The 21750-nt window shown below is 34.7% G+C and overlaps 3 protein-coding genes and 1 non-coding gene across 4 annotated transcripts; 3 read left to right on the top strand and 1 right to left on the bottom strand.

Moving 5' to 3' along the window:
• Positions 8385 to 8457, top strand: TRNAA-UGC. The gene has a single exon. It is a non-coding gene; the product is annotated as a tRNA-Ala (tRNA).
• On the top strand, positions 8654 to 17855 carry LOC109851241 (ADP-ribosylation factor 2). Its single transcript, XM_020421283.1, has 7 exons — positions 8654 to 8739; positions 8836 to 8999; positions 9343 to 9413; positions 9644 to 9763; positions 15722 to 15840; positions 17373 to 17454; positions 17580 to 17855. Exons 2-7 carry the CDS (start codon positions 8852 to 8854, stop codon positions 17583 to 17585), a joined length of 546 nt encoding a protein of 181 aa, XP_020276872.1. The 5' UTR covers positions 8654 to 8739; positions 8836 to 8851; the 3' UTR covers positions 17586 to 17855.
• LOC109851240 lies at positions 10327 to 12403 on the bottom strand. The gene is made up of 2 exons (XM_020421282.1): positions 11221 to 12403; positions 10327 to 11139 (listed from the first exon to the last, which is right to left on the bottom strand). Exons 1-2 carry the CDS (start codon positions 11362 to 11364, stop codon positions 10510 to 10512), a joined length of 774 nt encoding a protein of 257 aa, XP_020276871.1. The 5' UTR covers positions 11365 to 12403; the 3' UTR covers positions 10327 to 10509.
• Positions 18945 to 19850, top strand: LOC109821847. The gene is made up of 3 exons (XM_020387999.1): positions 18945 to 19013; positions 19108 to 19336; positions 19636 to 19850. Exons 1-3 carry the CDS (start codon positions 18945 to 18947, stop codon positions 19848 to 19850), a joined length of 513 nt encoding a protein of 170 aa, XP_020243588.1.

Raw genomic sequence — 21750 nt, forward strand, 5'->3', positions numbered from 1 at the left:
GGAGAGAGAGAGAGAGAGAGAGAGAGAGAGAACTGGGTTTGAAGGATTGAGGAGAGGAGATAATGTTATTTTGGGGATTTTAGCTTAGTTGGCATGTAATAATTGTTAAAAAGGGGGTGCAACACAAAATGACACACTTCAAGGGGCTGAATCACATGGGGAAACTAGGAGGGGCTGCAGCATATGAAGTTTCTGTTTTTGGGGCATGGACACATTTTTCCCAAGTTAGAAACCTCATTTTTCATTTCTCGCCAATTCTTAATGTTTTACGCGTCGGTTCGTGAGATGTTCATGAACAGTGCAGCACCCAGTGAGGGCTTGTCACCCCACCTGTCCCCTACAGGGTCCCCTCATTTGGGGTCCCTGGGGCATTTTCCATTCTCAAATTATCTGGTCATTCATTAGAATATATTGATAATTTATAATGATTAAATTTTTTATAAATACAAGATAATTATTATAAAGAATTATTAATTATATAAAATAGTGATAATTATTTATTTATATAGTACATAATTATAATTATCAATAATAGTATAAATGGGGTTATTTTTTTATGTAAATAATATTATCTTGTTCGATAATTAGTATCGCCTTAGTAATAAAAATTTGAATGTTATAAATTAAAATTATATATATTTTGGAAAATTAATTTTTATAAAAATATTTGGATCCTTGAAATTTATGAGACATATGCTTTTCTTTTCTTTTCTCTAAAATATTTGGTCATTCACTAGAATATATTAATAATTTATAATGATAATAAAATTAATAAATATATTATAATTCATTATAAGGAAATTTTAATTTTAATGAAATAACAATATTATTTATTTAATAAATTATTGTACATAATTATAATTATTAATAATATTATTAATATGGATTGATTCTTTATATTGTAAGGACTATTATCTTTTTCAATATTATAGTATCGTCTTAGTAATAAAAATTGGATATTCTGAATTAAAATTTTTTTATTTAGGAATTACTTTATATATAAATATTCGATCCTTAAAATTTATGATACATGCACTTTTTGTTGAAAAGTAAATGTCTCATAAACTTCAAGGATCCAATATTTTTATATAAAGTAATTTTCCTAAATTATAGTATTTATAATTTATACATTGCTAAGATGATATTAATTATCGAACAAGGTAGTATTCTTTATAACATAAAATCATAAAACGTAAATATTGATAATATAAATGGTTTAGTTATTTCAATAGCGTTAAACCAATGATTATGTTATTATTTAACAATTATACTGTTAAATAATTTTTTTTAAATAACATAAGTAACAATAAGCAAATTTAAATAACTATTAAATGTATGTTAATAATAGTATAAGTACTAATAGTAGTATAACATAAATTTTTTAATCATAGCGTAATAAGATAACTTTGTAAAATATTTATACATTAATTTATTAAAAAAATAAAATATTAAATTATAAAATGTCCACGTGCAAAGCACACACATTATGCTAGTTGCTTCCAAAGGTGAGAATGAAAATAACATTCTATTTCTACATTAAGTTCATTACATTCCTTGTTTCTTTTCATTCCCCAAACGAGGCGCATGGATAATTGATAATTTACTTTATTTGAGCAAAGATAATAACGGTATTGAAGGAAATTCATGCTAAATACATGCAAAATACGCAACAGAAGACTATATGTATAATTATGCTAAGCATGTAGAGAGCATGAAATACATAATGGGACCATCCTAATTAAATCTAACATAATCCCTACATTAAAGAGAGCATTCAAGAGTTAGAAAGTCATACTTTCGAAGCGTGATTCGATGGAAGATCGAATAACCCCTAGCTCTTGCTCCTCGTAGTAGAAAATCTCCTCGTAGTGGATCTTCAAGTCTTCAAGTGGGCTTGATAAAATGTGAGTCTTCTTGAGACACAAGGTAATATATCAACCCCGGGGTTCTTAAAATCCTACTACTTCCTCTTGCTCAAAGATTGCTTAAGTTTACTAAGAGGAGAGCTCTCTTTTATTCTATTATGGAAAAAAACCACTTAGCCAATTTTTCATTAACCTTTCCATAAGAAAGAGAGCTCATATATATAGAGTGAAATGTGTTCATGACATGAATGACTCATCCTATGAGTCATGCAATGAATCATCAAATATCAATGATTAATCTAGTCAGTCATGCAATTAATCATCTTATGAATCATTACATTTTAAAACCATGTGCTAATAAACCATGTGCTCAAACCATACCACTAAATGACTCATCTCATGACTCATTATACATGGTATGTGTATTTCATAAATGAGAATACCAAATCAATATTGTATTTCATAAATACGATATTTTGTAATTTTCCAATCATTGATTAATAAGTCATCATATGACCAAAAAGTCAATGAGTTGACCAAAAGTCAACTGTTGACCAAAAAGTCAACTAGTTGACTAAAAGTTAATTTTATAGGGAAAATACTAGAATTCATTTCCTAAGCACATAGCATTCCGATTTTATCGATATACATAACCGTTTATGTGTATCTGGTAAAATTATATATGCGTATCAATCATACGCATCACTCTATAAATTGTGTTTCATAGGATTCAAGTACGCGCTTGGTGTGACTCTAGGGCCCAACTTAAGAACTCGGTAGTGGATCATATCCACAAGTACAACAGAGGTGCTAGCTACACATGAAGACTACCCGGGTATAAGTTGTGATAAATGTCTGCAAGATGCTTACACAATTTTATCAGGACCACTTAGTGATAATGTCGTACAGTCCGGTCTCTTCGTCAAACCATGTCAAACTATTAAGCCTAGGGTATGGAAAACTATCAAACCCTAATTGCTCAATTAGTATTTGTAGATATTAAACTCACAACCTATAAGATCAAACTGACACTCAGTTTATCTTATTTACCTCGGCCAAGGATTTCTAGGCTATAGTTATATCAAACAATCTTATGACATCAACCTGTGATGTCCCTGGGTTCACACAAGGCTACAGTCCAAGGTGAAACCAAGAATGTCAAACCTGCCATGCACCACACCGTGCAATAACATGTTTCACCATCACAATTAACATCTATCTAGTAGAGTCAACAACTGGTGTAGGTACAAAACAGGTAAAAGATAATATAAGAAATACTGATGAAATAATAATAGTCACATAAATATCTCATCATCCAACATATAGAAATACATGGTCAAGATCTGAGTAGATAAACTGGAATACTCAACGAGTCTCAAATACAAATATCTGACAAAAAGGGAATAAGGCACACAGCCTTTACAACTTCTACAACAAGACTCTCAAATGTCTAAACAAAAATCTACTGTGGAACCCCAAAAGGAAATATATAACTAAATAGACGGCGGAGGCTAAAATGCATCCCCATCAACCTGCGACTCTCCGGGCTCCTGGCTCGTTACCTGAAAGGGGGAGGGACAACGAGCGTCAAAGCGCTAGCGAGTAACATCACAACCAACCCCAAGGGAACATGGCTCGTTGTATAAGAAAATACAGTTAATATATAAGAGATCTAAAATCATTGATCTTACTAAAGAGGGTTTTAGTATTTAGAAAGTTACAACACGAGCATAGGTACGTCGAGCGAAATAATCTAAACAAGGAAACCCTCATGTATATACCTTGTATCTCAAATTGTAAATCTCTAAACACCAAACCCGAGGTTTTAGTACAGTAACAATAATAAAAGAAATACAACTAATCTCAGAGTATAAATACAGTACCATATCATAACTAACATGAGTATCATGTTATTACTTACATGAATATCATATCAAGATTTGCATAAGTGTTATGACGTAAACTCCCGTGGGAGAAATCATATACAGGGTCAAGAAAATGTGTCCGATACAGGAACTATATACTGTGATTTCCAAACTCTTGAAATAAGTGGCAAGTGTCCAACACGAGGACTGAAAATAGATTATAGTCCAACACGAGGACTGTGAAATTGTGCAAATGTCGCTGAGATATATAGAAGATCTACTTATACCAATCCACACTCAAATCAGTGTGTAAGTCCCCAATTTATACCCTCAGGTCATCTATTATGCATGGATACATAGTAAGACTAAAACCAATGTCAGATAATCCAGGCGAACTCTCGCACATGAGTGAAAATACCCCAGAATACACAAAACAAGGGTTATACAACAGATAGAGCGGCGGTCGACCGCACCGGTCGACCGCTCTCTGATACGCGGCTGGCGGTCGACCGCTGCGGCTTCGCGGTCGACCGACAGAACATCGCGGTCGACCGAAGAAAATTGCGGTCGACCGCAGCCCTAAAACGAGCCCAGCGGTCGACCGCAGCCCTAAAACAAGCCCAGTGGTCGACCGCCAAGCGGACAGATACCCAAATCTGGGTTTCTGTCAGCTTGAAACCTGAAACAATAATTTGATATTCTACGATAACAAGAGTTTTAATGATTCAAAAATCATACTGAAGATAAACAACTAATCCCAAGCTTGAAATCTACATTTCTAATATTCTAAATCCATGAGAAACAAACCAAAAACGTTTTAATAACTGTAAAAATGATTTAACTCTTGTTTAGGAAATTTTCAGATCTAGATCTTTATAAAACAGAACGTTGGTGAATTTTTATAGACTGAAACCTTTGATTCTTGTTAACCATATTATAGAGAGTTCATTGTTATACAAAAATACCATTTTGGCTCATCAAAACTCATAAAAATCCAAAAGAAAATCATAGAAAACAGGGGTGAGGGATTGGGCGAGATGATACTCGCCTTAGATGCTGACAACTGCCCTGAAGATGATCCTCCTTCAGTCCTTCGATCTAATCTGCGAAAACCCCCTAAAAATCCTCCGAACTCCTCAAATCGCCAGATCCAGCTAGGGTTTTGAGAGAAGAGAGATGGGGGCTAGGGTTTTAAACCTGAGATGAAGAGAGGCTCTCCTGGGTTGAATTAGTGTATATACTAATTCCCTAACCCGACCCGAAACCTAATAAGACCAAAACAAAATCCGTGAAAGAAAACCAAACCTGGAAACTCTCTGACCGCTGTGCGGTCGACCGATGCGGTCAACCGCCACGGTCGACCGCGTCGGATTCATCTGATATATATATATATATATATATATATGATTATTTATCATAAGAGAATTATTCACTATTAATAATTCACATATATTATTATAAAAATTTTGGGGTTTTACACAACCCCTATACTGGGGAAGACGAATCCCTTCTTGGCATCTCAATATCTACTTATGTCTCGGGATGTACCCAACAAGAACCGTTATGCACAATTCAATAAGAACTGTGGTTAGGTAAAAGTCTAAATACATCTTTACTGACATATAAGATATTGCACTCATGCCTCAGGTCAAGAGACTACTATGTACTATATCACTTGAGAACTTCTATTTGACGGTTAAGTATAATTACCAACTAGATGTTCTCAGTGAGTCGTTCAGTCAACTCATTCACTAATGAGTCACCTGTATACTATATCTTTATGTCTCACATCAATGATCTAAGAGATGGATCATCGTCCTTCCAAAGAAGAAATAAAGTATACACTAGTCTTACCAAAGTGATGATGTCCCATTTCAACACTTTATCGACTAGGAACATTTTAGAATATACGTTAGCGACAAATCAGATCTCTTCATTACGATCATATCCGAAAATGTCTAATAGTCTAGTATCTTCTAAGGACTGCATACTATTATTTTAAACAATGATGTTATATTCATATAGGTCCTGTTATAATATACAATTATTGCCTGCAGGACACCTATATCCAACAGGTACAGCCTAACATGAGCTAATCATCTTTTCAATTCTATTTTTCAAGCGAAAATTTGGATTTTCTTTCAAGGAAAGGAATAACAAGTGAAGTTCAACTTGGCCCTGTTGTATCTCACTTAGGAGCTATCATCTTGCTGTGGCGATTTCTGCATGATGTAATATACTGAGTGAACCAAAACTTGACCCTCTTTCTGTTCCTTTCCAAATTGGCATATCTCGTCGGATGTTCGTTGACAAGGGAATGCCAATATTATCCAGTGTCTCTAACGTCTCGTTTGGTACGTGGGATGGAATGACCATTCCCACTTCGCATTCCCACTTTTCGTGGGAATGAGCATTCCAAGCGAATTGACGATGAATGGTCATTCCCATTCAAGTGGGAATCAAATTGGTTGCGTAACCTCCAATTACACCCCGATTGATAACAAAAACAAATCTAAAAATCCCGTCTCATTGAGCGACATAACCAGATTAATAACATGGATATGTATGAACAATTGATTAAGATGTTTTTCCTTAAGCTTGCATATATAGGGAAGTGGATTCTAGGATAGAAACACGAAATATTGACTATTTTTATAAATTTTAATAGAAACACTTGATGGGTTCTCAAACACAGATAATTACATTCATCTGATATATATATATATATATATATATATGATTATTTATCATAAGAGAATTATTCACTATTAATAATTCACATATATTATTATAAAAATTTTGGGGTTTTACACAACCCCTATACTGGGGAAGACGAATCCCTTCTTGGCATCTCAATATCTACTTATGTCTCGGGATGTACCCAACAAGAACCGTTATGCACAATTCAATAAGAACTGTGGTTAGGTAAAAGTCTAAATACATCTTTACTGACATATAAGATATTGCACTCATGCCTCAGGTCAAGAGACTACTATGTACTATATCACTTGAGAACTTCTATTTGACAGTTAAGTATAATTACCAACTAGATGTTCTCAGTGAGTCGTTCAGTCAACTCATTCACTAATGAGTCACCTGTATACTATATCTTGATGTCTCACATCAATGATCTAAGAGATGGATCATCGTCCTTCCAAAGAAGAAATAAAGTATACACTAGTCTTACCAAAGTGATGATGTCCCATTTCAACACTTTATCGACTAGGAACATTTTAGAATATACGTTAGCGACAAATCAGATCTCTTCATTACGATCATATCCGAAAATGTCTAATAGTCTAGTATCATTCTAAGGACTTTATCTGTATTAAAATACCAGATAAATCTGACCAAAATAGCATACTATTATTTTAAACAATGATGTTATATTCATATAGGTCCTGTTATAATATACAATTATTGCCTGCAGGACACCTATATCCAACAGGTACAGCCTAACATGAGCTAATCATCTTTTCAATTCTATTTTTCAAGCGAAAATTTGGATTTTCTTTCAAGGAAAGGAATAACAAGTGAAGTTCAACTTGGCCCTGTTGTATCTCACTTAGGAGCTATCATCTTGCTGTGGCGATTTCTGCATGATGTAATATACTGAGTGAACCAAAACTTGACCCTCTTTCTGTTCCTTTCCAAATTGGCATATCTCGTCGGATGTTCGTTGACAAGGGAATGCCAATATTATCCAGTGTCTCTAACGTCTCGTTTGGTACGTGGGATGGAATGACCATTCCCACTTCGCATTCCCACTTTTCGTGGGAATGAGCATTCCAAGCGAATTGACGATGAATGGTCATTCCCATTCAAGTGGGAATCAAATTGGTTGCGTAACCTCCAATTACACCCCGATTGATAACAAAAACAAATCTAAAAATCCCGTCTCATTGAGCGACATAACCAGATTAATAACATGGATATGTATGAACAATTGATTAAGATGTTTTTCCTTAAGCTTGCATATATAGGGAAGTGGATTCTAGGATAGAAACACGAAATATTGACTATTTTTATAAATTTTATTTTTAAAAATAAAATTGCTTAGTTGTTATCATTAATGTTTATTTTTATCTTTTTAATAAACTATGTTGCTGTAAGGACATTATTAGAAAATGAGATTTCATGCTCACTTGTGAACTAATGATATCAAACATGGGAATGAGAATGGAAATTTTATTCTAGCTTCATTCTACAAACGCACCCAAACAAGAAAATGGGAATTGACATTCCACTCCCACATACATTCCATTCAATTTCTTCTTCCATACCATTCTTATTTGAGTCCGTTCCCACGTGCTAAACGAGACGTAAGTGTGCAAATACTCCTCCGACAGCATCCTCAACCAGTTCGGTCCCATTATTCGACGGCAAACACGACCGCCTTTACCTCTTTCGAAACCTCCAAGCATTAATTGGAACGGTTGTCTTTCCAGTTGCGTCATAATCCATGCATCTGCTTGTAAACACACACCCATGCCATTTTTTTTTACGTGCCATCTACTATCATCTTCCCATACTTGGTTTGTTTTTGTTGTTTTTTTATGTTTGCAAGCATACTTGTCTCGTTAGTTCTGAAGAGGATGATCACAGCGAGTGGACAGTAGTTAAAACCTCTGTTTAATCAACCAAGGGGCGTGTAGGGGATGTAGCTCAAATGGTAGAGCGCTCGCTTTGCATGCGAGAGGTACAGGGTTCGATCCCCTGCATCTCCATTTTCCTGTCTTTTTTCCTTTTTGGGAAATCAATGGGGCCCTGGGCGGTGGATCTGAGCCATCTCCTCCGGAACACCCATCAGTTCACCCCACACATCTCAGGTGGGACCCACTAGTCGGTGGGTCGCCCCCACGAACCTCTCCGGCTATAAAAACCCAGCAGAGCCCGACACCGCACAATTTATTTCCTCCTCTTCCCACCCAGCAAGAAATAAATAAAAATAAAAGCGGGGGGGAAATAGAAATTACTTCCGATCTAAATTCCTTCGTCGATCCCCCTCGGTAAATGCTTTTAGATCTGCTGCGATCTAAGATCTCTCGCTGTCCGATCGATCTCGATCCCGTTGTTTTGATCTAAGATCTGTTTTCGTTGAGCAGGCAGAGAGAGAGAGAGATGGGGTTGACGTTCACGAAGCTCTTCAGTCGCTTGTTCGCGAAGAAGGAGATGAGGATCTTGATGGTGGGTCTCGATGCCGCCGGTAAAACCACGATCCTTTACAAGCTGAAGCTTGGAGAGATCGTCACCACGATCCCTACCATCGGTGAGCTTTCTAGATCTGCTATTGTTTAGCTTTTTATTTTTTATTTTTTTAATAATTCGCTTCGAGATCTAACGATGAGGAGGATAATTGTGACATGTGAATTTAATTGGAGAAATTTTCGTATATTTGCAGTCGTAGATAAAGATGCTAAGCTTTGAATTTTGAAAATTTATCTGTGTTATGTTGAAAGCATCATTCTAGGTTTCTTTAGAGCAATCTTTAAAATATCAAGCTTTTTGTTTTAATTTCGAGTATGGATTTGTCTGGAAAATTTTTCTAATCTTTAGACTCGTGTGTGATAAGCATTTGTTGTTACTTGTAAATGACTTGGGTCGTCATGCAGGATTCAATGTGGAGACTGTTGAGTACAAGAACATTAGCTTCACTGTTTGGGATGTCGGGGGTCAGGATAAGGTATTCAGTCTACATGCTCTTTAATTTCTATAATTGGTGAAGCTTGGACGTCTGCATACTTTACATTGACTTACGGAACCCAAATAGATGGATTTCTTGTTTTATTTTAGCTTTATCATTATTCAATTGTTGAAAATTTCCGTTCATTTTAACTAACATAGGATGTGGTGGAAATGAAGCTTCCATATGAAGCTTTACTGATATTGTAATTTTCAAATGTCTAACAACAGATCAGACCTTTGTGGAGGCATTACTTCCAGAATACGCAGGGTCTTATTTTTGTTGTTGACAGCAATGACAGAGATCGTGTTGTTGAGGCAAGGGATGAGCTTCACAGGATGCTGAATGAGGTATATATTTTCTCTTTATATGTTGAAAGTCGAGCAGTGGTTATTAGTACTAAATTATTCATCTTTGAATTTGCATTTCGAACTTTTCAAATGTCTGTGCAACTTATGGTAAGTAGGGGTGAATTATGTTGATTAATTATTATGATGCTAAAAAGCAGCCATCAAAATTGTTAGGTTGTTTGTGGATCCTAAATATCTAATTTCAACATTGTTATTTGATAGTCTGTAAACTCAATTTAGTATAAGAGCTTCTCCAATCGAACGCTTTCCCCTCAAATTGACGCAAGAAATGTTTCTGTTCCTCCTCCAACCGAACGCTTTCCCAGCGCCATTTTGGGGGAGAGCTACAGTGCTGCGCCAGATTTGGCGCAGCACTGTAGCTTTGGCGCAGTGATTATTTTTTTTTTTAGGCATGGAGTTTATTATTTTGTTGGTTTTTAATGTTTCTCTTTTTATTCATGATCAAAATATTTCATGGTAGCTTTTATTTTTTTAATTATTTTGATATGAACTATTGTAATAAAATTAGATTATAAAATAATTATTAAAATAAAATTCAACAATGGAAAAAATAGATAGTTTAATCCAAACACTTAAAATTTCATAATACTAGAACCAAATAGAACATTGAACATAAACTAGAACAACATTGGAAATTAACACTGATTGCAATACATTAAAATTAAAGGAAAATAGAACATTGAACATAAACTAAAACAACATTTCAGTATTCTGGGAAGTCATCATCAGAAGGACGAAGATGCTCGAAATATTGGGCAAAAGTACCATTGAGATCCTTCACCTTGTTTAGTTCTTTTATGCATACTTCTTGATTGTTCTTGTACAAGAAACTCATGTAGTTTTGGATCAGTTACTTGTGTCAAATCTTTCAGTAAAATTAAATTTTCTTCTCGTAATTCTTCCACGTCCACTTTTTTGGTTGCAGTTTGAGCTCGTAACATTTGGATTTCATAATTTAGTTGCCTATCAGCATTATTTTTTTCCATAATTGCAAGCATTTTTTGATTCTCTTCTTTCATATACTCCATAAACTTAGAACTTTCTTCATCATTTCTCTTTTTAAATTTTGCTTTCCGTACCCCTATAGGTCTTTCAGAAGTACCACCAAAATCATTGTCATTCATATTAAAATCGAATGAAGCCAGTCCAGGAGATGCTTGTGTGGGAGAGTCTGAAGTGGGAGAGTACTCTGATTGTGATGATGCAAAGTTACCATGTTGCATACGTCCCACTTGAATTCCAGCATTAACATCTGCAAATTTTTCGATATCTTTCAAGATGGGCCATACATGATCGAATTTGAATCCCTTCTTATAATTCTTATCCTGAGCAAACAACACTTTAGCCCGATTGAACTGCAAAATGATATAAATATATAAAATTAAAATTCAATCATAAATTAAATCTCAAAAATATTTGTAACAAATAACACTTACAATATCTTGTTCAGAAGCACCGCTTGGATTTAAATTTTCAACCTGTCTTACACATCCCCTCATCTTGCCAATTGCAGTTAACAGAGTTTGCATTCGACATTGCAAAGATCTTCTGGGTCGAACTTGAGTGATAAAAGCAGGCATTGAGCTATGATAATCACTCTCAACTCGAGACCAAAATTGATCCTTAGATTGGTTTATACCTATGATCGGATTTTGGGAAATGTCAAGATATACATGGCAGAGGTGGCATTTGTGTATGAAGAACTTCGTTGATTTGAAGTCATCTATAACACAAATGAAGAAGATGTATGTTTCTTGAAGTATGATATGTTATTTATAGATGAAAAATGAAAGTGACAACATTTCAAAGAAAAGACATATCAATGACAACATATCAACTTCAAACACTTCATGACAACATATCAAAGAAAAGACACATCAATGACAACATATCAACTTCTATCACACATCAATGACAACATATCAACTTCTATCACTTCATGACGACATTTCAAAGAAAAGACACCTCAATGACAACATATCAACTTCAAACACTTCATGACAACATATCAAAGAAAAGACACATCAATGACAACATATCAACTTCTATCACACATCAATGACAACATATCAACTTCTATCACTTCATGACGACATTTCAAAGAAAAGACACCTCAATGACAACATATCAACTTCAAACACTTCATGACAACATATCAAAGAAAAGACACATCAATGACAACATAACAACTTCTGTCACTTCATGACGACATTTCAAAGAAAAGACACCTCAATGACAACATATCAACTTCAAATAATTCATGACAACATATCAAAGAAAAGACACATCAATGACAACATATCAACTTCTGTTACTTCATGACGACATTTCAAAGAAAAGACACCTCAATGACAACATATCAACTTCAAACAATTCATGATAACATTTCAAAGAAAAGACACCTCAATGACAACATATCAACTTCAAACACTTCATAATGTTGACACCTCAATGACAACATATCAACTTCAAACACTTCATGACAACATTTCAAAGAAAAGACACATCAATGACAACATATCAACTTCTAGCACTTCATGATAACTCTTCATGACAACATTTCAACTTCCAACACTTCCCGTTTATCATCTCCATCTATTATAAAAGCTCATATTGATGAGTTTGCTAAAATCATAAACCTTTATTTTCAAAAAAAATGAATTTTAACAATAGAGATCCTTCTAATTTGTCATCATCATTTTCTGATAATGAAATTGAAGATGAACAATTGATAGATGATATTGAAGCGATTGATGCAGAAAGGGAAGCGGTGTTTCGCATCAGGAACAACAACAATCTTCTCATGGCTTACTATATCAATCAACAAAACAACCAAGTAATTCGTGGAGGCTCAATTCCTGGTCATATAGTGATCAACCGTGATCGAGAAAATGCTGATCGTAATCTGTTCAACGACTACTTCTCTGAGAATCCGCGATATAATGATTCGATGTTCCGCCGACGATTTCGAATGTCTCGAGATTTATTCCTTCGCATTGTTAACGCCATAAAAGCTCACGACACTTACTTTATACAGCAAAGGGATGGGGTCGGTAGACTTGGATTGTCTACGCTTCAAAAAATTACAGCTGTGTTCCGAATGTTAGCATATGGTCTACCAGCGGATGCTACTGATGAATACATTAAAATAGGAGAGTCGACAACAATCGAAAGTTTTAAGAGATTTTGTCGTGCTGTTGTGGAGGTTTTTGCAGAACAATATCTGAGATCGCCTAACACTAATGACATTGCCAGACTACTACATATTGCTAAACAACGAGGTTTTCCAGGAATGTTGGGCAGTCTAGATTGCATGCATTGGAAATGGAAAAATTGTCCAACGGCTTGGGCGGGCCAATACGCAGGTCGTAGTGGATCCCCAACTATTATTCTGGAGGCCGTAGCTGATTATGATCTTTGGATATGGCATGCATATTTTGGTTTGTCAGGTTCCAATAATAACATTAATGTTTTAGAGGCATCTCATTTTTTTGCAAAACTCGCTGAAGGTATTGCTCCTCCTGCTCATTATGTCATTCAAGGTAAACATTATAACATGGGTTACTATTTAGCTGATGGTATATATCCAAAATGGTCTACTCTTGTACAAACAATTCATGATCCTCGTGGTCCAAAAAAAAAGTTGTTTGCAATGAAGCAAGAAGGATGCAGAAAAGATGTAGAACGTGCATTCGGAGTACTCCAATCTCGATTTGCAATTGTGTCAGGACCAGCTCGTTTTTGGAAAAAAAAAAGTATTACATGATATCATGACTGCGTGCATTATTATGCACAACATGATAATTGAGGATGAATGTGATCTTAATGCTACAATTGAAAATTGGAAGGAAGCGCCAGTTCCGGACGTAGAGATGGTTGTAGATGAAAATGCTCGGTTTGAAGGATTTCTGGCTCATTATCGACAAATCAAGAATAAAGAAGCTCATATTGCACTTCGAGATGCATTAATTGATCATTTGTGGGATGAATATACTAATTCGGAGACTTAGAATTTTATCAATATGGACCGTGTCTTTGTGTTTTATTTTATGTTAAATGTAATGCCTTTTATTTTTATTTTTTTTTGCTTGCAAGTGTGATGTTTTCTTTTGTGATGTTAAATGTAATCTTTAGTTGAAGTTATGAAAGTAATATTTTAATTTGATTTAGCATTTAATTTTTATATTTTTATTTTATTCATAAAATATATTATTATAATTAATTATATGTATTATATAATTATATAATTATATAATTTGTTAAATATTTTAAATTTCAAAAAATGTTAAAAGATAAGAATAATAAAAGGAATATTCTTTTTGGTGTAACATTTGGTGTAATGGGTTGGAGATGGAATAATAATTTGGTGTAAAAACTACACCAACTTGGTGTAAAAACTACATCATTTTGAGTTTTATGGTTGGAGATGCTCTAAGCGCATGAACACAACATTATTAGGGACAACACAGCATTATTAGGGACATGTGCCATGCCGTCTAATGTCTGACACTGGTTTTTATTAATTTAAAAAACTAGACTTGAAGATGGTTTCTATATTCATGTCACTTGATTTATGTATTTCTCTGTTCTTACCGTACTGTCTGGAATTTTTGATATAAAATATATGATCTTGATCATTTTTACCAAAATGTTATCATGGAATATGAATGTGAATAACCTTCAGTGTATCATAATTGAGATGTCATTGCCACATGGAGTGAGGATAGTCCTCAAGATCTCTTGTGATTTCAAAGGCTGTGGTGAAAGGGTCAATGAAGCATTGTTAGGTTTCTTAATCCCTCGTGCGAAAAGGGGAAATGGATAGCTTACCCTTACCCTACAACTGGAATGAGTTAAACTAGCCCTTTACACTTATCACTGTTGTACGAAGTAATACCAACATTTGCTATAATTTATATAGACCATATCTTATTGCGCGTAGTGAGTCCGTAACCCCTCAAATATGAGGGGTTAGCATATCATAACTCGTCAGTTAATGTTCACAAGGCACACCGTGTGCTCTGCGTAGGAGATGGGCTGTGGTGATCAACCTGTCCGTAACCCATCATTCATATTTCCTCCTTCCTATTGGGTTGATGGTTTCAGGATGTGTTAAATTCCTCAACTCTTAGCTCAGTACACAAATTGGCCGAGTTGCTCGACTGTATTTTACATGTGACATTATTAACTGGAGTTGTAAAATTGTTTCCTGCGCAGAAATGATGCTTAGTTAACCGATTAACCCAATAGCTAAATATTACTTGACCTCCTTGTCAAACAGTCCAAAAATCTTATCTAGCATCTTCAGGGTAGTAGATTCTACATGCATAAACAATGTAGCTAAAGTGCCAGGACAACATTGTGATGGTATTTTGTAATTTCTCATGGAGCAAAATATAATAAGTTCCATCAGAACAGTGTGTTGTTGCTAAATATGTTGCTGTTAAATATGCAATTTTATTATTTCAGGAGTTAGACCGAGAGTCTGTTTAGCCAATGTTGGGTTCGCACTCTGAATAGTGACAAGAAAAATAATAGCTGTTTTTTATAGCTGTTTTCTGTGTTAATCCTACATGATTCAGTTCTGCACATCGAGAATGTTTTTGTTGGTTACTATGGTTATTTAATATTTTTTCATTAGTGTCTATCTTATTTCTCTTTAAACTGAGAGTCTGTTTAGCTAATGTTGGGTTGGCACTCTGAATAGTGACAAGAAAAATAATAGCTGTTCTTTGTAGCTGTTTTATGTGTTAATCCTACATGATTCAGTTCTGCCCGTCGAGAATGTTTTTGTTGGTTACTATGGTTATTTAATATTTTTTTTCATTAGTGTCTGTCTTATTTCTCTTTACAATTCATGTTCTATAGTCTTATGGTAATCCTTCTATAATAAGTTTTTTAATCTTTACATAACTTTATCTGGATGTGTCTCTGCAGGATGAACTGAGAGATGCTGTGCTGCTTGTGTTTGCAAACAAACAGGATCTGCCAAATGCGATGAACGCTGCTGAAATTACTGACAAACTTGGCTTGCATTCCCTTCGTCAGAGGCACTGGTAGGGTTATTGTAATTGTTTGTTAGGCGCTTTTCTATTTAACAATCGTGGATACACTTCTACCTGGGGTTACTCAACTGCACCAACGATCTCATATTTGTATTTGTAAATACACTTCTCTTTGTTCGTGTCTTACTAGGGTACTTGAACTACATCTGTCCATTTTTCAAAATAAATGATATCCGTACTCATTTAGGGAAATCACAAGTTTTTCAATAGCATGACATAAAAACTGAAATGATATCTTTAGATCTTGACTGTGATAAAATTAAAATTTTTGACCAGAGTATTCATACAAAGAAACCTAAATTATTTATTTCTAATCAAGTTATTTTAAAGATCCAGGGAAAACATACTCAATCCATTTAAGTTGGGTTTACTATTTCTTTTTAGATCAACAAAAAAATTTCTCATTCTAGTGGATTCATTTTGGATGAAACATCTTGTAAGGTGTAAGTTTGGTAGAATCCATGTTCTGAGTTCATTACGATGTTCAATAACTAGGGTACTTGAACTATATCTGTCTATTTTGCAAAATAAATGACATATCCACACTCATTAGGGAACTCAAAAAGTTTCCAATAGCATGACATAAAACTGAAATGCATATCTTTAGATCTTGACTCAGATTATACTGACCAGAGCATTTATCGAAAGAAACCTAAATTATTTATTTCCATTCAAGTAATTTCCAAGATCTGGGGAAAACATACTCTTATCCATTGAAGTTGGGGTTTTACTATTTCTTTTTTAAATCAACAAAGTCTTTTTCATTCTAGTATATTCATTTTAGATGAAACATCTTGTAAGATGTAAGTTTGATAGAATCCATGTTCTGAGCTCATTACAATACTCATGAGGTCTAAGCATGTTTAGCAGTGTACTTTTGTTGTGGAGTGGGTTACTAATCCTATCTTAAGCCATATAGAATGTTGTTGTGTATTTATATGTTTATGTTTTCCTCTCATTGTTCTCTGGAAGTCCAATGTAAGCATGTGTAGGATATTAAGAGAATTTGTATTGCCCCGTATTTTTATCCTTAAGCCACTTTCACATTGTTAGAGCACAAAAACAAGAAAAAGATGCCCGTGTTCTGATTAACAGTGTGTTCTGGTTATAAGTCAGTTCAATGCAAGAGATGATTATGTATGTTGTAGGACTATATTCCAGGTACTAGAATACACTTCTAGATGACTACTAAGGCTTTCAGTTATAGAAAGGAAAGATTTTATTGTAGATTGAGTCGCAGATTTTCTATAAGCTTCTGTTATTTGAAAACTTTATTTTATGTAGTTATTTGTATATTTGCTCTTTGCCATGAACAATTTGTGGATGCCTCAAGTTAAAAGGACCAGTTTTATGGAGTTATCAAGATATTTTAAACTTACGAAAACATATATCATGTGAAATTTCAATCTCTGATAAACATCGTTCTGTTAGCGTAGTTTGGAATACTTGATTTCTTCTAATGCCTTGGTTGTTTAACGAGAGACCGGCATAAATTGATTCATGAAATTTATGATGTCTTTCAGGTACATACAGAGCACTTGTGCTACATCTGGCGAGGGTTTGTACGAGGGGCTCGACTGGCTCTCCAGTAACATTGCCAACAAGGTATGCCGTTCATCGCCATCAACACACATATGCTAAATTTTCTTAAGGTCACAGAATGTCGCCATTTACGAGTGCCTTCATGTCTCCTAATGTGACAACGTTATTTTCCTTTATCTTTTTTCCAGGCTTGAACTTCGTTCATCAGGGGGCGCGGCGAGAATGTAAAACAAACTTGTACGGCTTGTTAATCTCTCCGGACGTCTTGGTTTTCGTGTCGATGTGGGTGGTGATCATGTTTGGATTGTTGTTCGTGTTTCTTGCTTTATTGCTTTATTGCTTAGGTCTTCTACGGTTATGGAACCTTCACTGTTTTGTAGCATTTGGCTTGTGATGTAATTAGTTTACATGGTTTTCTGATATATCATCCTTGCTATATAATTGTCATCATTGCCATGTGATCAGCTTTCTCTGGGTTTGGTTCTATTGTTGACTTCTTGTATTTTAGAAAGTAATTGGTTTGTTTTTTTTTATTAAGATTTTTGAGCTATTTGTGCAGTTGAAAGTCAGGACCCATTGCGGTTCATTTTTGTTGAAGGCCGCAGCATTGTTTGTGATATTACAAGCTTTTAATTCCAAAAAGTTGAAAGCTTCGATTTACTGGACGAAATTTTTGTCGGGTACGGGCATTGAATTAAGAAAGTGCAATTATAGACAGATCATCTGCAGCATATTCTTTGCATTTAATAATGATTTTTGTCAACATGTTAAAAAAGTTGCGCGGGTTTCCAATATTACACCACCGTATCTTTCTTATTGTATATTAGACTCTCAAATATTTATAAATTTAAAATCATTTCCAAATTTGTTTTAAGTTGATAAAAAAAAATACTAGTTCTTTGGTGCAAGTGATGCTTGCATTATATAATTAATAAACTTGTGTGTAAAGAAAAAATATTTTTAGGATAAATTTTAAAAAGCAACCCATTTCCAAAAATAATTGTAAAAAACGACCTCTTCGAAACTTATTTGCCGAAAGCGACCCAGTTTCAGCCAACTGGCTAAGATTGAGTCGTTTTTGGCAAAAAAAAAAAAAAAAAAAAAAAAAAAAAAAAAAAAAAAAAAAAAAAAAAAAAAAAAAAACAAAAAACAAACAAACTTCACGAGACTGGCCAAAAACAAAAACACCAAACTTTACGGGAGTTCAAGTCCCGTGAAGTTTTGTTATGAAAAAAACTTCACGGGACTTGAAGTCCAATGAAGTTTGGTTTTTTTCGCCAAAAACGACTCAATCTCAGCCAGTTGGCTGAACTGTGTCGTTTTTGGCAAATAAGTTTCAAATAGATCGTTTTTTATGAATAAGTTTGGAAATGGGTTGGTTTTCAAATTTTGTTCATATTTTTAATATAAAATTTTGTTCATATTTCCTACTCACTTTTACTCAAAATCAACGATATTGCATCACCACTGAGAGGTTTGATCGATCCCGATTTGCTGTCAGTGTTTGTTTCAATAAGGCACTACAGGCCCTTGTGTCATTAGCCCCTTGTATGATGGCTCCTCCTCCTACCGATCCACCGGAAAAGGTCACATCCGAATCTCGTTTTTGCCCTTATTTCAAGGTATTGAAATTTAAATACACTATATAAGTCTTCATTCATTGTTATTATTATAATTTTAAAGTCACATTTCATATATGTTAATGGGAACATATAGGACTGTATCGGTGCTATTGACGGGACCTACATTCCATGTATGGTGTATGGCGAGGACCAAACTCCATATCGTAATAGACATGGCTATCTTTATCAAAATATCCTTGCAGCATGCACATTTGATCTTAGGTTTATTTATGTCTTAGTGGGATGGGAGAGATCTGCCAATGATTCACGGGTCTTGAAGGATGCAATGAGTAGAAGTGCATGCAGTCTTCCACTTCCAAATGGTAAATATTTTTTTATCAAATTGTTAGATTTTATATTTATTGATTATAATTCTAAAGAAATGTTAATGCATGTAAATTTTATCTTGTTGATTGTGGTTACCCAAATAGGCTACAATTTTTGGCTCCCTATCGAGGTACGAGGTACCACCTAAAAGAGTTTGACCCAGCTAACAACCGTCAGCGACCACACAATGCTCATGAGTTATTCAACCATCGACATGCATCACTAAGAAATTGTATTGAACGTATTTTTGGTATTTTTAAGTCTAGGTTTACTATTTTTAAGTCTCAACCTCCAGGTTTTCCATATGAGACTCAAAAAAGTATGATCTGGGCATGTATCGGTCTATATAATTTTCTGAAGATGGAGAACTCCAACGATGACTTTGAAGTTTCTGATCTTCCTCCAGAGGCACCACGCAATGTTGCTCCGATTGATGGTGATTCTGATGAGGACGATGACCTACAAACTCAACAAGCACAAAGGACAGCTGCATCACGTTGGAGAGAATAAATAGCAAACACAATGTGGGAGGATGGGACAAACGTAGCCCAAGGAGTCTAGAGCAAAGTTATATGCCGGTAGATTATATTTGTAATAATTAAGATTTAAGTTACCGACTGAGACTTTATTTGTAATAATTGAGACTTTATCATCATTATTGTAATAGATGTATGAATGATTAAATAATTATTGTAATTAAAAATTTTATTAATATAGCATAATAGTTAAAATAAACATCAAAATATTTAAAGATTGATTAATATTAATATTATTATTATATTATTTTTAATATTTTATATTAAAATAATCTTAAAAAATAATATTATTGTATATTATAACTATTATTTATTTAATCATTTGATGTTATATCAAGTTAAACTTGAACTTAATTGAGCTATAAATATAATATTATAAAAAGATGTCATACCAATTGTCCCACTCAAATTGTCCTATTACTCCATTTTACCCCCACTTTATCCCACTCAAATTATCCTATTGGGTAAAATTACCCCTATTGGAACAATTTAACCTAATTTACCCCCAAATTACACCAATGAATAACACCCCACCCCTAGTAGAAAATATGGATAGTGGAGGGAAGTTATCAAGTAGTGGATGTTAGTTAAAGTGTTTTTTTAGATTTTTTCAATTTTGTCCTTCTAATTAGTTTCAATTTACAATAAATTGTGGAGGATATATATTAAAATTTTTAAAATCATGACACACATAGATCTGACTTTTTGTAAATAATAGCAATAATTTTTTGTTAGATTTAACTATAACTATAACTACTTCTCTTTTACTTGTAGTTTCTGTGGAACGTTATCGTTATGCCCTTGCCTTCATCAAGGGTTGGATTTAAATGGGCTTAGTTTGCGTTGATGCCAGCGGCGGAGCCAAAATTTTACAATAGTCGTGCCACGATATATATCAAAGCAATACTAGTTTCTCACACATTATAATTTGAACTTTAATGAGATACAAAAAACATATTTAGCTAAATACAATTACAACCCACTCCTTCAGGTCTTTATGTTTTGAAATCAATAGCTTCAGTTTAAAATACTACTAAATACATCCTCTTTAGTGTTAACTCAACTAAGTTATTGCTCATCCACTTATCACTCATTCGATTACGCGTATGATTCTTTATAATTTTCTTTGCAGAAAAATAAAAATAAAAAAGAGCTTCCTGCATAAGCCATAGTAATTGTTAATATTTACGTTGACTTACTGAGTAAATGTATCAAGGAAAAATTGCTTTAAGGCCCCAAAACAAAAAAAGTCATGTGTCCCAGCCCCTCCAATTATTTGTAATGTGCTGCAGTCCTAAAATTTTGAAAAAAGTTTGCCCAAGCCCCTCCATCATGACTCCAGCTCATGTTTGCCCCAAAACCCAATTTTACCCCTTCCCAAAATCACTGTAATCTCCCCCAAAATCACACTTCTTCTTCCTCCTCTTCCTCCTCCGTCTCCTTCCTCCCTCATTCCTCGCCGCAACCGCTGCTCTCTCCTCCGTCGTCTCCTTCCTCCCAAAAAACCACATGTTCTTTTCTCCCGTCGAAGCATGTCACAGGCTGGCACAATGACACAGAGCTCCATTTGGCAGCGCAAAGGGGGATCTCGCTGCTGTTAGGGGGATTTTGGGGGAGGTTAATGCTCAGATGACGGGGATCGGGGTTGAGTTTGACGCAGAGGTGGCGGCCATCAGGTCGGCGATGGTGAATGAGTTGAATTGGATGGGGGCGACTGCGCTGTTCATTGCGGCGGAGAAGGGGTATTTGGATATTGTGGTGGAGTTGTTGAGGTACACGGATAGAGAGAGCTTGGCAAGGAGGAATAGGTTGTGGTTTGATTCGTTGCATGTGGCTGCGAGAGAGGGGAATCGAGGTATTCATGAAAGAAAAAA

The sequence above is a fragment of the Asparagus officinalis genome, chromosome 8 (assembly GCF_001876935.1).
Source record: "Asparagus officinalis chromosome 8, Aspof.V1, whole genome shotgun sequence".
Classification (NCBI taxonomy): domain Eukaryota; kingdom Viridiplantae; phylum Streptophyta; class Magnoliopsida; order Asparagales; family Asparagaceae; genus Asparagus; species Asparagus officinalis.

Bases quoted from the DNA above. Each gene is read 5' to 3' on its own strand.
- LOC109851241 (XM_020421283.1), top strand. From the start codon at position 8,852: ATGGGGTTGACGTTCACGAAGCTCTTCAGTCGCTTGTTCGCGAAGAAG. The intron at 9,414-9,643 runs GTATTCAGTCTA...GTCTAACAACAG, and splicing joins ATGTCGGGGGTCAGGATAAG to ATCAGACCTTTGTGGAGGCA. The intron at 9,764-15,721 runs GTATATATTTTC...GTGTCTCTGCAG, and splicing joins TTCACAGGATGCTGAATGAG to GATGAACTGAGAGATGCTGT.
- LOC109851240 (XM_020421282.1), bottom strand. From the start codon at position 11,364: ATGCCTGCTTTTATCACTCAAGTTCGACCCAGAAGATCTTTGCAATGT. The intron at 11,140-11,220 runs GTAAGTGTTATT...ATCATTTTGCAG, and splicing joins GTGCTTCTGAACAAGATATT to TTCAATCGGGCTAAAGTGTT.
- LOC109821847 (XM_020387999.1), top strand. From the start codon at position 18,945: ATGGCTCCTCCTCCTACCGATCCACCGGAAAAGGTCACATCCGAATCT. The intron at 19,014-19,107 runs GTATTGAAATTT...GGGAACATATAG, and splicing joins GTTTTTGCCCTTATTTCAAG to GACTGTATCGGTGCTATTGA. The intron at 19,337-19,635 runs GTAAATATTTTT...CTCAACCTCCAG, and splicing joins CAGTCTTCCACTTCCAAATG to GTTTTCCATATGAGACTCAA.